At 36.0% G+C, this 20,411-nt stretch overlaps 1 protein-coding gene across 1 annotated transcript in view; it reads left to right on the top strand.

The window, feature by feature from the left end:
* focad (focadhesin) overlaps positions 1-20,411 on the top strand; it is a 351,198-nt gene that overhangs the window by 279,955 nt on the left and 50,832 nt on the right. Inside the window, 9 exon segments of the mRNA XM_051930168.1 lie at positions 2,870-2,899; positions 2,901-3,016; positions 5,273-5,351; positions 7,765-7,836; positions 8,230-8,283; positions 8,285-8,333; positions 8,479-8,559; positions 10,007-10,146; positions 10,493-10,612. Of these exon segments, the coding sequence (XP_051786128.1) occupies positions 2,870-2,899; positions 2,901-3,016; positions 5,273-5,351; positions 7,765-7,836; positions 8,230-8,283; positions 8,285-8,333; positions 8,479-8,559; positions 10,007-10,146; positions 10,493-10,612 (741 nt within the window).

The raw sequence follows: 20,411 nt of genomic DNA, 5'->3' as shown, positions 1-20,411 counted from the left end.
CTAAGAGCCCCATTCTTCCTAAGCCCCTGTGATTTTCATGAGAAAATATTTTAAAAATTATAAAATTGCGTAAAATTGTTCATATTCAGTGTCTAGTTTTGATTATGCTTGTTTTTATCAGACAAAAACAAAACCAGATAGTAAACCAGGCAGTGCAGTAAGCTTCCACTAATGTTAAACTCATATCCAAATCTGTTAAGTATACAGTTCTGTCTGATTGTGACACAAAACTAACTCCGTAGGCGCTCCATGCCATAATTACTAAAACTAAAACTGAAACTAATATATATAAAAATAAAATAGAAATGTCTTTGTGAAATAAAAACTAAACTAAAACTAAAAATACATGATGAAGGAAAACTAAAACTAAACTGAATTTCCAAGTAAGGTCAGAAAAAATATAGAAATAAAAACTAATATAAAAAGGCAAAACTATAATAACCTTGCTGTGTATGCAGTTATCTAAACACGGACTGACAAAGCCTAAGCTGGTGATAGTGAGTGCATGTCAGTAACCAGTCCTGAATTACGTATAAATTACAAGGCATATTCACACATCTTGACAATTCAGAATCCCCAGTAAACCTTAGTAAATGACTTTAGACTATGAAAACAAATTGTAGTTTCCGAAATTAATACAAATTATCCCCTTATGCACTAAGGGGTTTTTGGCGTGATTGCACAATTACATACAGTAGAATAAGCTATTACTCTGCTTATTTAATGAAGGAGCTGCAAATTGCTGAAGAAAAGGGAGTACAACGCATCAAACGTATATGGTTAAAAGCCTTTTTTTACACCAATGTCCAAAAAAAACTGGATTTTACAGTTCACAATGAAGACATTATATGATTCACAACCCTGGAATCAATTTTCTTTTGTGCCACATTTAGATTTCATATCCTATAGCATTACAGTTATACATTTTACAATCTTCCAAGGCAATTATTGCAGTACCAGTTATTTTTTTTATTTCTTAGAAAATGTAAAACAAAAAAAAAATTATATATATATATATATATATATATATATATATACACTTTATATCACTCTGAAGCAACAAGTAAGCAATTTGTAAATATCATATATAAACATCTATGCGTGGAAGTGGGTGTGTCTGTCTGTCTGGCCCGGAACTGGAGGTGGAGTCAGGGTAAGGGGCTCCACCTCCAAGGATACACAAGTGAGGCCAGCATATTGGAAAAAATTAAACCTCCGAAGAAAGTCACTCGCTTAGCTGCTTATACAGAAGCGAGGTGAGCACATCGGCAAAATGGTATCCCTTTTACTTTTCCTCCCGCCACTAATGCACAAGTAATGCGAGCACGTCAGCAAAACGAATCCTCCTAGGAGAGAGTAGTTCCTTTCAATTACCTGACATCTCTATATTTCAATTTTTTTTTTCTGATGATTTCAATAGTTTCTACGACCCCATGCTTTTTTACAGCACAGAGTTACACAGCTAATATACATATAATCACGCACTCATCCTGGCATTTACTTTCAAGATTATTTTTCATGCCAGTCCTTGAAACAATTTCTGTTTACTAATAGACAAAGAGAAAAAGCCTTTCATTTTGTATACTAGATTGGGGATTTTGTGCTACAATTCACAGACTTGTGAACCTCTCCTGACTTACGTTGCAGTTGTCCCACAAAAGTTGAGTGCATTTTTATTTATTTTTCTTGTTTTTTTTCTGTACTTTCATTTCAAGTCTGAATTAAACTACAGTTAGGTCCATAAATATTTGGACAGAGACAACTTTTCCATACCGTCTTTTTCCAGCATTGGGTCATGGTGATGGGGACAATGCCTTTCCTGACAGCCCTGGACACAAGGCATAGAGCTAGTCTTACAGACACACATACCTAAACAGTATTTCTCGGCCACTTTTGAGTAGCAGGTGGCAGTCACTGATTCGCAAGCACATGAGACTTGTATGATCTACCCTTCCACCACCACCGCCACCAAAAGGATCAACAAAGCTGTGCAAGATTTTTTTTATTCCCTTTCTAAGTATTGTCCCGTCACCAAGCACTTACATCATAATCCCACCCAAACCCCTCGGCTCAGAGGAGAGTGCAATTAAAAACTGGATAAAAAATATCGCTCACCACAGTCAATCTCTTTGGTGGTAGGTTGGGGTGTTTTTGTGTGTGTGTGTATTTGTAATTGTTGTGAATTGTATCTTAGCTGAAACAACCTTTTCTCTCTCTTATGCTTACAACACAGTGATCTGAGCAGCATGAAACAGTGACATTTGATCAAAGGAGGGGCCCTCACATGAAACTTTGAGAGGCAGGTACACTAAGAAACGTTGCAGTGTAATATGAATGACCAGTCACAGATAAATATACATCATTAGAATGGACTGAAACTGTGCTATCCAATGGTAATGAACCTTTCACTGTATTTAATATTCACATAGTTGTGACACACTGCTCACATCGGGATATACGTGTGCTAATCACAAATTTTAATGATGAAAGAGAGCAGACAACGTGGAAACTTACAATTTATTTAAAAGAAGAAATCCTTGGGTATGTAAAAATACAATTACAGCTTTTCATTGACTTTTAGGTTTACTGCAGTGTACACAAATGGATTTGAAATATGGCAGTGTCTAAGTGGCTACGCTAGAGAGAACATGTAAACCCCACACAGAAGATATTAATGATCAAAAAACTAAAATTTATCAAAACAGTACTATTAATGTTTCATAATTAAGAAACTGAGCCTAGATGATGTAATGTAGGAAATGCTTTTTGTTTTATTTATTTATTTTTTTACACTATTTGGTGCCTTCTCCTTTGAATCTAGTGTAAAAAAAAATTGCTTAATAATTAAAAAGTATAATTTTATTTTTAGACCCCTGGATTTTCTTTGGCGCTAGGTTTAAACTGTTCATGGTTTGTCATCATGCGGACATGGGAAAGCTGAGGATTTAAATGCTAGACTGCTGCCTGCATGGATAAAAATCCTTCTTACTGAGGTAGGTAATTTGGAGCTATTATGGTTGATAAAACAAATTAATGCTTTGAATCTTTACTGTGTAGTCTTCAAGTCTTAACAGTTATAAAACATATTAGGTGAGTGTCCCTTGACAATCTAAACTGTTCTTAGTCACTTGAAGATATTCTGTACTGGTAATATTCTTGATATCAACAGGTGAAATGATCCTTTTACAGTCAACAAGCTTTGTAAGTAACATATAAATGTTTTTTATATAAAGACCATCAAAAAAAGTAATCACAAACAGAACTTTGCGTGATACCTTGGCGAGCTCTGTAGACCCTGCTGTTTTGTTGAAGGACATGTGTGTGGCAGATTCAGTGGCAGGATGATGCCCAACCTCTTGCTGCATCCATCTTAACGCCTTTGTGCCTGGTGCAGCTGTGTTGTTATGTGTGAGTGGACATTTCTCGACAGGGAGGGTTTCTGTTCTCTTTCTCCGATGTAGAACCCTCAACCTCATCTAAGTTCACCTCTGTTTATACCAAGTCTTTATTTGAAAACTAACAGTGTCAGATCGGGGGGAGTGGTGAATAATAATAAAGGTTAACCTTTACAAGTACCATAAATTTACACCGGCTGTTACAGACACAAATCAAATGTATGTTTTTATTCTATAATAGTAACAATAAGAGCAGCTCACTACTGAAAACAGAAAATGCAGGAGGTTACCCAGAATCAGAACTGCAATCTCTTGATTATGAATCAGCAGTTCTTACCTCTGCACCAGCCAAGCGGCGTCGTGTCAGCATCGTACCCTAACCTGATTTCTTTACTTTGGTTATATTCTTGAATAAAAGTGCACTTGTTTTGTTATACTTGTACCTTTTGTGAAAGTATTTATTTGATATTTGGACTTCTGTCTTCACACATACTGTAATACACTTTATGTCAAAATTTTGTCATTAGTACTATAACATGAAAAACTGTGCTATAAAAAAGAAGCAATTTCAATTTGTAAGAATTAAAACAACATCACCCCGGCAGACAGGGATACTACTACACAATCGACCTGTTTTACACAAGTTCTGAGAAAATGGACATCATAAAAATTAGTCACGCTCACAAATCCTCACAGTAGTGACACTAATACATAGTAAGCCATACTAAGGTACACAAAAAAACAGATTACAGATATGTTAAACTATTAAAGCTTACAAAAATGGAACTGACTGACAAGTCACAAATCATATTACTTATAATATCATTAGTACCTTAAAATACTCACTTGCATGCCTCCTGTTGCACAATAGTCTCAACGATGTTTGACACGTCAAGTTGTCTGGGCATGCTTGTTTATGATTGAGAGTACAGCCAAGCCACTAAGCCTGTCTTGTGACATGGTGCTTCTGAGGTAATTTTTGATAATTTTAACTTGGAGAACAATAGTTCACACACAGCAACAATAACTGGTATAGTCAGCAGTAACATATAAGCCATGTAAATGTCAATGAAAGTAGAAGACAGTACACACTGATCTATCAGCAGCAGTTCAGCTATGTCGAAAACAGTCGACATGGTTAACAGGATGGATTGAAAACATGCATGAAATGACAACAATTGAGTGTAAAACGCCGATGAAATGTCGGTGCTATAGCGTTCAACGAGAAGATCAGCAGCAGCATACAATTTGTCGTCAGCCATCATAGTCAGAATTTATGGTAACAATACATTGAATTGTTGAAGCCACTGCATCAAGACTGTGAAACTTCTGTTTTAGGGTTAAGTTATTAAAACTTAAAAAAAAAAAAAATCTATGCTGCCCCGAGTGGGCCCCCCCCAAGCTCCTAGACACTTGTGCTTTGTACAATCTGCTCAATCCATTGCTACGCTATAGCTTCAGTACTTTAAGGAATTTTCACAGTGCACAGAAAAACTAAATGAATATTATAATATGTTTAAAATAAATATGTGGAAGTAGAATGGAATTGAACAGAAGGCCACTGAAAAATGGGAGTTTACAATGAATATTAAATATCTCAAGCATTTTTTTTTCCTTCAATATGCATACTAACATTATAATGTGTTTGGTTTTAATGTATGTTTTTTAATGTCTATTTATATAATCTCCAGACTAATCTCTAGGTCATAAAAAATGAATATATAGTTGTCTTAAAAACTACTACATGGCATGCTTCATGTGATGTAAATCCTCATGCACTTATAAGTTTTACAACTTTTATATCCTCTTTTTCCATGCAGTTTGCTAATGGCTTACTCATTTGTTTAATTTATAAGTTTTCTTATTGGTTTTATCAGGGATGCCCCCACAATGCAGCGTCTGGCAGCTCTAAATGGATTAGTTGCTCTTGTTAGTTCTGAAAGCTCCCTTATTCAGGTGAGTGAATATTAGATTGCATTATTATTTGTAGCTCAGGAAAAGTTTCACTATGTCCCTTAAGTATCTATTATTTTTAATTTTATTAACATCAGTAGTTTATATTTTCTGTATATAGGATTTTTAGTCCCTGTTTTAACACATCATACAATATCAATTTTTAAAAACAATCAAATGACCACCAGCACATGATGTGATCTTTCTTTAAAAATCAATGTATTTTCACAGAATATAAAAAATATTTATCTCAGCATTTACAAATTATAACTGTCACCTAAGGAAAGAGTCAACGGTTGCAAAGCTTTGGGGTCTCCAGTCGGGAGATTCCCATTTAAAGCCTTTTGTGCTAAAAGCAAAAAAATTTAAAAAAAAATACCAAGAATAATTTCCAATTGGGGCAAAAAGTTAATTTGGCACCCTCTTCTGGGAAGCAGATTGTGCAGCGGATTGAACTGCTCAAGCTCTTCTGATCAAATGCCACGTGATGTTAAGAGTTGCCTCCTTTCATTCCAATTGGATGGAAGATGTGGTCTGTCTGTCTGTCTGTCTGTCTGTCTGTCTGTCTGTCTGTCTGTCTGTCTGTCTGTCTGTCTGTCTGTCTATCTATCTATCTATCTATCTATCTATCTATCTATCTATCTATCTATCTATCTATCCTGCCACCTTACAGGTCTGTCATTTGGGGTTTGACAGCATAAAATATTTGCATGTTCACCCTGTGTCTTTGTTGGTTTATGAATCCAAAAACTGATTTCAATGATTGACAAGTCCATGCTGACTTTGTGTTATTGTGGGCATGTACCTGTGTTGGACCCAGAATTGATTGGTGACATGTCCTGGCCTGTGTCCTGCCTTGTTCCACGTGTTGTTTGGATTGGTTCCAGTCCTCCACAACCCTGAACTGAATTAAGTGGCTTTGACAGTGTTACTGTTCTGTGTTAATGTTATGGAAAAGGGCGTGTTATTTAAACATTCATAAACACTTGTATCATGTTAATGATCAAGAAATCCGGCAAATTCAGTACCATTTTATGTTCTAGAATTTCTTTCTCATGTAGATTAAGAAAAATTTTCAAAATTGATCTGCACATGACATTCACAAGCAAGATGAGTCAATTCTAGGTACCTTTAATGTATGTTTTGGGGATGATTCCAGTGTATTTTGAAGTACTATTGACAAGGAAGATTTTTAGAATAGGTCAACACCACAAAATACACCACCTTCTTACGAATATATACGACATGATGTTTAAACCATTTACACTCCAGAAAAATAAGATATAAGAAAACATGGATCACACTGCAAACAATGTCATCGTCCTGGAATATGTAATCATTTGGGCCCAGAATCTGAAGGATATCCATATTACATAGGCTATGGAAAGACTTCTTCTGCCTGAGTAGACCCTCTCTTGGTTTGAGTAGTCGATGATATTTGAATTGTCCATAAAAATGCTCCAAAAGACGTGAAAAAAGAAACCTAAATGCCAGAGGGCCTCCAGGACCAGACAGAGAAGGGTGAAAATTCTGCTTGATTCAAAGGCCTAACATTTGCTGACACTAATGTTAAATAGGAGTGATGAACTTTCCTGAACAAAACCCATAAGACATGCATCAAAGTCATTGGCAATATATCATACCAGCAATGGACCTAGTTTAATGAACTGTTTACCATAAAGATGAAAAGTTAATTTTCCAATGCTGAAAGATGATTTTAAACAATTACTGAAAAAGTGATCAAATAAGAATGAGTCGTTTTACCAAATTTTTTCTGCATTCACCATCATGTCCATTCTTCTTCTGTCTCCGACCCCTCTCCCAGAGGCTTCAACATCGTTATGCAGTGTTTTTAAGATAACCAGTTTGAAATTCTCCTTAAGAAGGCATGGTCCAATTATACAAGAAAAATGCTTAAGTTTCCAAATATTGCGGAAAAAGTAATTCTTACATTTTTTTGATCATAGTACTGTACAGGATTTGGGGGGCCGACCAGCTAACCCAGGCTAAACCATATGATGCTAATGATGACTATATACAATATACTGTACATTTCATTTAAAAGATTATGCTATATTATTGACAGTACACTATTTCAGCATTGCTGTTTTCCCTCTCCCATCACCTTTAAAAAAATTTCTCTGTAAGAGGAAGATTGCAGGAAAAATTGTTCCCCTTCATTTGCTTTTATAGAAGTAAAATGAACATCAGTTAAATAATACTTATGTGCACCTTATCTTTTCACCAAGGTAAACAATACTGAAGTACTGGTAATTATTGTAAGGATTCATTAATAGTGTGCTTTTGTTTTGCTGAATCATATAAGAAAATTGTGTCATTTTTTTTCTTTAGTATTTCGACCTAATAAAAAAGTGAATTTTCACATTCATGATTTCTTTCCCTGTCTTTCACCCAGTTGAAGCTTGAGGCAGGACAGTCTTCTCAGTATCAAAGCCGCCTTAATGAAGTTATCAGAGCAATAACTCAAGTAAGGCTTTTTATATTATAATTTTGCTAACAATTAAAGCATTTTTGTATTGTGAGAAAAAAGCAAGCATGTTCAGGATTAAATTATGCCAAAACAATCACGCCCCTGATGCTTGGAGTAATCAATCCTGTGGTTATCAATGACAAACGGGAAGAAACTCGTCACTAGTTCTATTATCTTTTTATAAAACATATCACTTCTGGCAGAAACAAGATCATCTTCATAGTAAACCTCTTGATTTGTTTACTAAAACTGAATATAAGTTGTTCTGAAGGGTCTCGGTGTGTTAGCACTTGAGTGTGTGAATCCTTATTAATAATGTAGGTGTTATTTGTTGAATATATGAAATTCCATTTCAGCATATTAGATGTTATGCCTTTTTGTGTCCCAAAGGTTATTAGTTTCTCTGGTGCAATTGGGCTGCAATCTAATGCATCCTGTCTTATTTGGTCATCTTTATCTTGCAAACTCTTCATCAAGTCAAAGCAGGACCTCAGGTATACAACTTAAGGCTTTTTATATTATGTATACCTCTTCCTCTTATAATTACTTTGCAACATTATTGTAACATACAAACCAGTTTGTTATATTTTGTCTTTAGCTTTTGATTATTTAAATGAGATTTTTTTTTTTTGTCTATAGTTCCACCAGATTTTGGCTATTTAAATGAGAAGAGTGTTGTCCGAGCTTTTCTTGATTATATCATCAGTGCTGGGAAGAAAGGTAATGACAAGTGTACAGGGCAGCCTTCTGTTGGCACAGAATAAAACTTACTCATTAAAGTAAAATATACTTAATTTTATTTACAGTGTCATTTTCATCTAAATATAATTAAGTTTATTACAGTGTCATTTTCATCTTAAGTGCATGTAGTGTAGTTGAAAAAAAATGAGATTTCTTAGTGTGGTGGACCTCGTTTTTAAAGGATTTATTTATTGGATTTTAACCTCCATATTTTCACTATTTTTAATGTATTGTTTATTGACTTTTAGAAGCACTGCACTTAATTTTGGGATTTTGTTTGGATTTGATTTTTTTTTTGTTTGTAATAAAATCACCTTTTCCCCCTTGCTTCGTTGGTGTCCTCATTGTCCAGCTCAAAAAGCTTCCAAAGAGGAAGTGGGAGCATTGAGTAGAACCCCGCGTTGTCACAGTGTCATGTCATTCAAGTGGACTTTTTAAAGAAGTCAAAAGATTTTGAAAGTTTGCTCAGCTTGGCCCTTAAGGCATTAAATTCCTTTAAATAATTGCATTGATTGAAGTTTAGATTATATCATATAGTCCTTTTTGACAAAATGTTTGAGTTTGGTAGATTATAAAAGACAAAGTGAAGTTTTCTTCACTTAGGCTAAGAGTTCTTCTACCCGAGGGAATCGTTACAAGCAGATATGGAAATAAACTCTTTTTACTTTGTCAATACCAGCATAGAAACAGAAACATGTAGATGGTAGAGACTGAAGGGGAAGTGATGTGCAGCTCAGGGGCAACTAGTGTGCAGACATTCCCCAATCTGCATCAAATGAACTCACACAAAGTACACATACAGGAGAAGTTGCCAAGAAGTATGGCAGAGTATTACTTTAGGAACCCTCACGTCTTCACTTGATGATATTTTAGAGAAATTAGGTAAATAGGATTGGTGAGTTGTCTGGCTGAATTTCCTGTTCTTATCAAAATGTTTTTAATATCTGTGATTCTAAAAAAGCAATGTGTCTGAGAATCCAGATAAAAATAGAGGCATTGCTGCTACATGTACAGTATTTTATTATTGTTCAAACCAGAATACTTTTTCTTCAGTTTAGCCTGTCTTTTCTCAGAAGTCATGGGCTGTAGCTCACAGTCAGCTATTCTTAACTGATAAAATTGGGGTGGAAAACTCCCCCAAAATGTACAAAAAATGTGTGCTCGTAGTTCTTAAAAAGAATTGCACATTAAACTGACTTTATCTTCATTTTATTGCAGTCATTTTGTTCTTGTATTTTAATGTTTAACCAAGTGGCTCATTGAGTGGGAAAACCATTTCTTTTAAAAGTGGGAATGTAAATATTTTACTGAGTTCAGCTGTTTTTCATTATAATTCTTAGCATTACACAATTCTTATCTTAATCCCTATGACTTGAAATTCCCCAATGTGAATTAATTGTGATTTTTTTTTTCTTCTTTTTTCTAGGTCCAGAGTTTGTCCAGCCACATTTGGTAAAAGTAGCACTTGGACCCCTTAGTTCAATAGGGAGAAGTCACCAGTATCCTCCTGTTAACTGGGCTGCAATTTTATCTCCTTTAATTAGGCTCAATTTTTGGTAAATTTTTGTAATATTTTTCTTCATCACTACTTCGGTATCATTTTGTTGTAGTTAAAACTGATAACACTCTGATATGATTTTTAATGTGACATTTAGTATTTTAATATGTTTTCCTGACATCTAATAAAGCTGCTCAAGATCCACAAGTTTTACTGTGAATAGAAATCAGGTATACTGACTTATTGTTAGCGGTGTTTTTAAATGCTTTGTTCATGGTGCAGTCATTCCAGTGAAATTATATGATAGCATTGTAACATTATCCATATTCTCTTCACTAATTACATTTTTAGTTAATATCCAAAAAGATAACTGTAATTGTATCTGAAGCTTTACGTGTTTTCTGTCTTTCCTAGGGGAAGATGTAACAGCAGCTTTGCATTGAACTGGGCAGTAACACAGTGTCAGATCTTCACAAACAGCCTCAAGTGATTTTTGGGAATGTGCTTGTTCCTCCTCTTATCAACAGTCTTAGTGTAAGTTGGTCGAAATTATGACAAGATATTTGTAAAAATTAACATAGAAAAAATACAGTTTACTTGAGCATCATTCTAGATATAGTCCTCTTAAGTCAGGGTTTCACAGACCTTTCTCATACCAAAGGTGCCCCTACCAGACTTGCATCAGGCTGAGTACCACCACCTACCCTTTCCATAAATTACATATGACATATGTCCTACATATCAATAATAAACTGCTATGTAAGGTTAATTCCTGTTTAAGGCAATGTAACATATATATATATATATATATATATATATATATATATATACATATACATATACATATACATATATATATAATTATAATATATAATATACATATACATATACATACATATATATACATATACATATACATATACATATACATATATAATATATATAATATATATATAATATATATAATATACATATATAATATAATATATATATATTACATAATATATATATAATATATATATATATATATATATATATATATATATAATATACATACATATATAATACTAGCAAAATACCCGCGCTTTGCAGCGGAGAAGTAGTGTGTTAAAGAGGTTATGAAAAAAAAGGAAACATATTAAAAATAACGTAACATGATTGTCAATGTTATTGTGTTGTCATTGTTATAAGTGTTGCTGTCTTTTATATATAATATATATATTATATATAATATACACACACACATAAACATTTATATACATATACATATATACATATCTACATATACACATATCTACATATATACACACATACATAAACACACACATAAGACTTATTGACTGAAAACGGGCTTTCACCACGAAAAAAGTTAGGGCTTTGCTACAGGATGCACTCTCCACAAGTTAAGCAAGTAAAAATAAAATATATATTTCTGTTTTATTTAAACCTTTTAAGTTCATATGCATATCCCCATTTGGCTGTTTAATTTTTTTTTTTCTTTCTTCAGTAATATTTAATCTCCTTAAAGAAAAAGAACATATCCATTTTACTTTTTTTGTATCTCTTTAGTAAATTTTTACTGTAAAAGGATAACCAGTATTTAAACCTTTTATGTTACTTTATACATTTATTTTACACAATGTTGATAAATTAATAAGAAAGCTACATATTTTTGGCAGCTGCTGCTTTCATTTCAATGAAATGAAAAAAGCTCTGCAAGAGAAAACGTCAATGAAGAAGAAACAGGTTGCACTATCTAAACAATCAGAAACCCTCATTTATAAAAGTTTGCTGCAGATGACTTAACTGAAAATAAATGAATAGTTCCTATGTGTATAATACATATTTATCTATTTTACTTATGCCTTTATTCCACCAACTTACAACATCTGAGGTACAATTTGTTACATTACTTTTGTTTTTTTTGCAGCACAGGCAGTGAAGTGACTTCCTCAGGGTCACACAGTGGTGTCAGTACCAGGATTTGAACTGACAAGCTCCAGGTTTGCTGAAATATTACTGAAGAAAAAGAAAAAAAACGAAAACGGGGCAAATAGGGGCTATGCATACAAATGTCCATCCGTCCATTATCCAACCTGGCCATATCCTAAATACAGGAGCCAATAAAGTAGATATGTATATATACAGTATATATATATATATACAGTATATATATATATATATATATATATATATATATATATATATATATGTGAATGTATGTATGTATATATGTATGTCTATATATATATATATATATTATATGTAGATATGTAAATTTGTATATGTATATATATGTTTATGTGGATGTGAATATACGTATGTATATGTAGATATGTGTATATGTAATATGTATATATATATGTATATGTATATATTGTTTATGTGTGTGTGTGAGTGTGTGTGTATATTATATATATAAAAGACAGCAACACTCATAACAATGACAACACAATTACATTGGACAATCATGTTACGTTATTTTTAAAATGTTTCCTTTTTTTTTTTTCATAACCTCTTTAACACACTACTTCTCCGCTGCGAAGCGCGGGTATTTTGCTATTTATCTATATATATATAAAGGAGAGTTGGGATCCGAGAGACTGTGTTTGTGTGTTTGTGGAGGGATGGAGAGTTAAGGCGGGTGTTGGAGTCACGTGATCATCTCCCCTCCCATTCACCTCATTTCATTCACTTCATTTCGCTCCGAGCTGAGCTCCGCAGCTGGCGCGGTCTTGCTGTTCTTCATTTGCTTTTCACATGGCCAAGTATACGTTGCATGCTCAAGAGTAAGCTCAGCGCACAACTTGGTCATATTACAACTGGAGGGGCGAACTGACAACATGGTATAGAAAGAGATCCTTAACAAATAATTATTGGTATAATTTCCCTCAGTTTATTATTTAAAATTTTAAAGCAGTACTTCGCCACTGCGAAGCGCGGGTATTTTGCTCTCTCTCTCTCTATATATATATATATATATATATATATATATAATATATATATATGTGTGTGTGAATATATGTATATATATAATATTATATATATTATATATATATATATATATATATAATATTATATATATATATATTGTATATCATACATATATTCACATATATATATATATGTATATATGTATATGTGGATGTGTATATGTATAGATATGTATATGTAGATTTGTGTATATGTAGATATGTATATATATGTTATATGTTTATGTATATATGGTTACATAACCTCTTTAACACACTAATTCTCCGCTGCAAAGCGTGGGTATTTTGCTATTATATATATATATATATATATGTGTCTGTATGTGTATATATATATATTTAATATATATATACAGTGATCCCTCGCTATATCGCGCTTCGCCTTTCGCGGCTTCACTCCATCGCGGATTTTATATGTAAGCATATTTTAAATATATATCGCGGATTTTTCGCTGCTTCGCGGGTTTCTGCGGACAATGGGTCTTTTAATTTCTGGTACATGCTTCCTCAGTTGGTTTGCCCAGTTGATTTCATACAAGGGACGCTATTGGCAGATGGCTGAGAAGCTATCCAGCTTACTTTCTCTCTCTCTCCTCTCTCTCTCTCTCTCTCTCTCTTGCGCTGACGTAGGGGGGTGAGCAGGGGGACTGTGTACAGCTGCTTCCTGATGGACATGCTGCACGGAGCTTCGCATACTTAAAAGCTCAAGAGGGCACGTATTGATTTTTTTTATCTGTCTCTCTCTCTATCTCTATCTCTATCTCTCCTCTCTCTCTCTTCCTGCTCCTGACAGAGGGGGTGTGAGCTGCCGCCTCAACAGCTTTGTAGCCGGCGGGCTTCGCATACTTAAAAGCCAAAAAGCCGTATTGATTTTTTTTTTTGACTGCTTGCTTTGCACTCCTTTGAAAAGGAAGATATGGTTGCATTCTTTTAATTGTGAGACAGAACTGTCATCTCTGTCTTGTCATGTGAGCGACAGTTTAAACTTTTGAAAAAGAGACAAATGTTTGTTTGCAGTGTTTGAATAACGTTCCTGTCTCTTCTATCAACCACCTGTGGTTTCTGCGCAAATCCTGTGACCCAAGCATGACATTCTAAAAATAACCATGATAAACATATGGTTCTACTTCGCGGATTTTCCTATTTCGCGGTGGCTCAGGGGGAACGCAACCCCCGCGATGGAGGAGGGATTACTGTATATATAATGGTGGTGTGTATGTATGTATGTGTGTATTATGTATGTGTATATATATTGTTGATATATGTATATATATGTGGGATGTCTATAGTTGTATATATATATATTATATATATATATATATATAATATTGTATATATGTAGATATGTGTATATGTAGATATGTATATAAGTATATATGTTTATGTTATATATGTTTACATAACCTCATTAACACACTACTTCTCCGCTGCGAAGCGCGGTATTTTGCTAGTATAGTATATATAATATATATATAAATATATATATATATACACATATATCACGGCATTCGAAGTCTGTGTCACAATCTGATTGTATGGGTGGTTACCTTCCAGGTAACGCTTTGTGGTTGGCCAGCAATCTGCTAACATCCACCACGGTGCCCTCAGTTTGTGAGGAGCAGATCATAGAATGGTTGAAAATAGTTTACTGGTCAAATAAATGCAAAGAGTACGCGACACGTGTTTCGCCCTCATTCTGGGTTCACCTGGTAGGTAACCACCCATACAATCAGATTGTGACACAGACTATACGAATGCCGTGAATGTAATTACCCGCCGATCTACATGCTGTCAAAATAAACGAACCACAGCGCCGTGGCGCAACGTTAGGGGCTCGCCTCTGGCGCTGACATCCGAGCAGGTTCGTTCCCCGAGCAGGGAGTGCAGGTGGAGTGTTACGCCTGATGAGCCCAGAATGAGGGCGAAACACGTGTCGCGTACTCTTTGCATTTATTATGACAGTAAACTATTTCAACCATTCTATGATCTGCATCCTCGACAAACTGAGGGCACCGTGGCGGATTTAGCAGATTGCTGCCAACCACAAGCGTTACCTGGAAGGTAACCACCCATACAATCAGATTGTGACACAGACTTCGAATTGCCGTGAATGTAAATACCACCCGATCTACATGCTGTCAAATAAACGAACCACACGCCGTTGGCGCAACGTTAGGGCATCGCCTCTGGCGCTGACGTCCGAGGTTCGATTCCCGACAGGGAGTGCAGTGGAGTGTTGTACGCCTGATGAGCCCAGAATGAGGGGCGAAACACGTGTCGCATACTCTTTGCATTTATTTGACAGAAACTATTTCAACCATATATATATATATATATATATATATATATTATATATATATATATATAGTAGCAGTTGAGCGCGTCCGTCCACCTCTCGAACCCTCAGGTACCACTCTGATGACCAGGTGAAAGTATGATAATAATTCTTTTTATTATAATACAGTGCACCAAGCACTCTCCTCACCACACTACTCATACACAAATACACTATTCTCACAATAACCAATCCTCCTCTCCCAGACACGTCGCCACCCTACCTCCCAGCTCAGCTCAAATGTCTGGGCTCACCCAGAGTCCCTTTTAAAGCCCCTGACCCGGAAGTGGCTCTAAGCCAAACCCACAAGTCCGTTTTCCTTCCGGGTCAGGGCAAAGTCCTTTTCTTCATCCCGGAGCACATCGCTTCTTCCAGTCACGTGACTGGGATGCACTCCCGGTTATAGGGCAGAAAAGAGTCCATGAGGCCCTTCGCAGCGACTCCTGGCAAACCCCCAAGGTATCCAGCAGGGCTGTGTATAAAAACTACAAAGTCCATGAGGCCCTGCTGGAACTCGGGGCACCAATATGCTGTCCGGAGGGCTCCTCCTAGCGGGCCTGGGGGTGAGGGCCGGACTGGAAAGCCGGCAATCCTCCACAATATATATATATATATATATATATATATATATAATATATATATAATATATAATATATATAAATATATATATATATATATATATATACAGTGCATCCGGAAAGTATTCACAGCGCATCACTTTTTCCACATTTTGTTATGTTACAGCCTTATTCCAAAATGGATTAAATTCATTTTTTTCCTCAGAATTCTACACACAACACCACCCCATAATAACAAAGTGAAAAAAAGTTTACTTGAGGTTTTTGCAAAATTATTAAAAATATAAAAACTGAAAAATCTCATGTACATAAATATTCACAGCCTTTGCTCAATACTTTGTCGATGCACTTTGGCAGCAATTACAGCCTCGAGTCTTTTTGAATATGATGCCACAAGCTTGGCACACCTATCCTTGGCCAGTTTTCGCCCATTCCTCTTTGCAGCACCTCTCAAGCTCCATCAGGTTGAATGGGAAGCGTCGGTGCACAGCCATTTTTAAGATCTCTCCAGAGCTGTTCAATCAGATTCAAGTCTGGGCTCTGGCTGGGCCACTCAAGGACATTCACAGAGTTGTCCTGAAGCCACTCCTTTGATATCTTGGCTGTGTGCTTAGGGTCGTTGTCCTGCTGAAAGATGAACCATCGCCCCAGTCTGAGGTCAAGAGCACTTAGGAGCAGGTTTTCATCCAGGATTGTCTCTGTACATTGCTGCAGTCATCTTTTCCCTTTATCCTGACTAGTCTCCCAGTCCCTGCCGCTGAAAACATCCCCACAGCATGATGCTGCCACCACCATGCTTCACTGCAGGATGGTATTGGCCTGGTGATGAGTGGTGCCTGGTTTCCTCCAAACGTGATGCCTGGCATTCACACCCAAAGAGTTCAATCTTTGTCTCATCAGACCAGAGAATTTTCTTTCTCATGGTCTGAGAGTCCTTCAGGTGCCTTTTGGCAAACTCCAGGGCGGGCTGCCATGTGCCCTTTTACTAAGGAGTGGCTTCCGTCTGGCCACTCTGCCATACAGGCCTGATTGGTGGATTGCTGCAGATATGGTTGTCCTTCTGGAAGGTTCTCCTCTCTCCACAGAGAACCTCTGGAGCTCTGACAGAGTGACCATCGGGTTCTTGTTCACCTCCCTGACTAAGGCCCTTCTCCCCCGATCACTCAGTTTAGATGGCCGGCCAGCTCTAGGAAGAGTCCTGGTGGTTTCGAACTTCTTCCACTTACGATGATGGAGGCCACTGTGCTCATTGGGACCTTCAAAGCAGCAGAAATTTTTCTATAACCTTCCCAGATTTGTGCCTCGAGACAATCCTGTCTCGGAAGGTCTACAGACAATTCCTTTGACTTCATGCTTGGTTTGTGCTCTGACATGAACTGTCAACTGTGGGACCTTATATAGACAGGTGTGTGCCTTTCCAAATCATGTCCAATCAACTGATTTACCACAGGTGGACTTCAATTAAGCTGCAGAAACATCTCAAGGATGATCAGGGGAAACAGGATGCACCTGAGCTCAATATTGAGCTTCATGGCAAAGGGTTGTGAATACTTATGTACATGTGTGCTTTCTCAATTTTTTTATTTTTAATAAATTTGCAAAAACCTCAAGTAGACTTTTTTCACGTTGTCATTATGGGGGGGTGTTTGTAGAATTCTGAGGGAAAAAATGAATTTATATCCATTTTGGAATAAGGCTGTAACATAACAAAATGTGGAAAAAGTGATGCGCTGTGAATACTTTTCCGGATGTACTGTATATATGTGTGTGTAAAAAAAATTTGTTAAACAAATCAGACAGAAACAATACCATGCTCACGTTGACTTTTTCACAATAAAAATAAAGTAAAAATTGTGTATGCCTAATGAGACGTTTGGACTTTTTTGTCCAGTTTTCTGCACTCTGAGTTGCAGCCAGCAGTATTGACAATCACATCATCTAATCTCAACTTTGTTTTTTTGCTTTTAGTACAACCCAGTTTCCAAAAATGTGAGACTGTAAATAAAAACAATGCAATGATTTGCGAATCATTAAACCCTATATTTAAATGAAAATAGTATATAAACAACATATCAAATGTCGAAACTGAGAAATATTGTTTTTTTGAAAAAAAAAAAACTATGTTCTCATTTTGAATTTGATGCCAGCAACCCAAGATGCCAAGAATTTCAAATTTTGATTAGGTTACATGACAGTTTTCCACTTTGTCTAGAAAACGTGACTGTTTCCGGATCATGTTTATATGTGGTTTTATTCTTTGCATGGTAGATTTTAAACTTGCATTTGTGGATACAGCAATGAGCTGTATCCACAGACAGTGAGTTTTGGAAGTGTTCCTGAGCCCATACAGTGATTTCCACTACAAAATCGTGTCTGTTTTAATGCAGTGCTGCCCTGAAGATCACTGTCATCAATACTGGTTTTCGGCATTGTACCTGGTGTGCTGTGATTTCTCTGGATTCTCTGAATCATTTAATGATATTATGTATCATTGATGATGAAATCTCCAAATTCTTTGCAAATCTACATTGAGAAAGTTACAGTCATATGAAAAAGTTTGGGAACCCCTCTTAATTCTTTGGATTTTTGTTTGTCATTGGCTGAGCTTTCAAAGTAGCAACTTCCTTTTAATATATGACATGACTTATGGAAACAGTAGCATTTCAGCAGTGACATTAATTTTATTGGATTAACAGAAAATATGCAATATGCATCATAACAAAATTAGGTGCATAAATTTGACAGAGATATGACATCAATACTTAGTTGAGCCTCCTTTTGCAAATATAACAGCCTCTAGACGCCTCCTATAGCTTTTGATGAGTGTCTGGATTCTGAATGGAGGTATTTTTTGACCATTCTTCCATACAAAATCTCTCCAGTTCAGTTAAATTTGATGGCTGCAGAGCATGGGCAGCCTGCTTCAAATCATTCCCATAGATTTTCGATGATATTCAAAGTCAGGGGACTGTGACGGCCATATCCAGAACATTGTACTTCTGCCTCTGCAAATGATTGCCTTTGTAGATTTCGAACTGTATTTTGGGTCATTGTCTTGTTGGAAAATCCAACCCCTACATAACTTCAACTTTGTGACTGATACTTGAACATTATCCTGAAAAATTTGTTGATATTGGGTTGAATTCATCCCGACCCTCGACTTTAACAAGGGCCCCAGTCCCTGAACCTAGCCACACAGCCCCACAGCATGATGGGACCTTCCATCAAATTTGACAGTAGGTAGCAGGTGTTTTTCTTGGAAATGTGGTGTTCTTCGTCCGTCATGCAAAGCGCTTTTTGTTATGACCAGATAACTCAATTTTTGTCTCATCAGTCCAAAGCACTTTGTTCCAAAATGAATCTGGCTTGTCTAAATGAGCATTTGCATACAACAAGCAACTCTGTTTATGGTGTGAGTGCAGAAAGGGGCTTCTTTCTCATCACCCTGCCATACAGATGTTCTTTGTCAAATTGCGCTGAATTGTAGAACGATGTACAGATCCACCATCTGCAGCAAGATGTTCTTGCAGGTCTTTGGAGGTGATCTGTGGGTTGTCTGTAACCATTCTTACAATCATGCACATATGTCAATCCTGATATTTTTCTTGGCCTGACAGACCTGGGTTTAACAGCCAACTGTGCCTGTGGCCTTCCATTTTCTGATTACATTTCTTACAGTTGAAACTGACAGTTTAAACCTCTCAGATAGCTTTTTTGTAGCCTTCCCCTAAACCATGATACTGAACGATCTTTGTTTTCAGATCTTTTGAGAGTTTGCTTTGAGGATCCCATGCTGTCAGCTCTTCAGAGGAGAGTCAAAGGGAAGCACAACTTGCAATTGGACCACCTTATATACCTTTTCTCATGATTGGACACACTGTCTATGAAGTTAAAGGCTTAACAAGCTAATCCAACCAATTTGGTGTTGCAAGTAATCAGTATTGAGCAGTGACATGAATTCAAATCAGCAAAATGATAAGGGGACCCACATTTCTGCACAGCTAGTTTTTCACATTTGATTTAATTTCATACAACTAAATACTGCTTCACTAAAAATCTTTGATTGGAAAGCACCCCAGTACTCAGATGTTCCTTGGAAATGAAAAGACATACCACTGTTATCTTTTTTCTTAAAAGGAGAGTAAATATATTATGCAGGCCGAGAGGTGTTCCTAAACTTTTTCATATGACTGTATTCTTAAATTGTTGTACTATTTGCCCACACAGACTTTCATAGAATGGTGAACCACTCCCCATGTTTACTCTGCCTCTCTGTGATTCTCTTTGAATACCCAATTATGTTACTGACCTGTTGCCAATTATTCTAATTAGTTGTGATATGTTTTACTAGATGTTTTTCTTTTTAGTATTTTACAACTTCTTGAGGACTTCTGCTACCCCTGTCCTATCTCTTCATGAAACATTAA

This window comes from Erpetoichthys calabaricus, chromosome 7 (genome assembly GCF_900747795.2).
Source record: "Erpetoichthys calabaricus chromosome 7, fErpCal1.3, whole genome shotgun sequence".
NCBI lineage: Eukaryota > Metazoa > Chordata > Cladistia > Polypteriformes > Polypteridae > Erpetoichthys > Erpetoichthys calabaricus.
The sequence above is the reverse complement of the archived record's forward strand: the minus strand, read 5'-3'. Positions and strand labels throughout refer to the sequence as shown.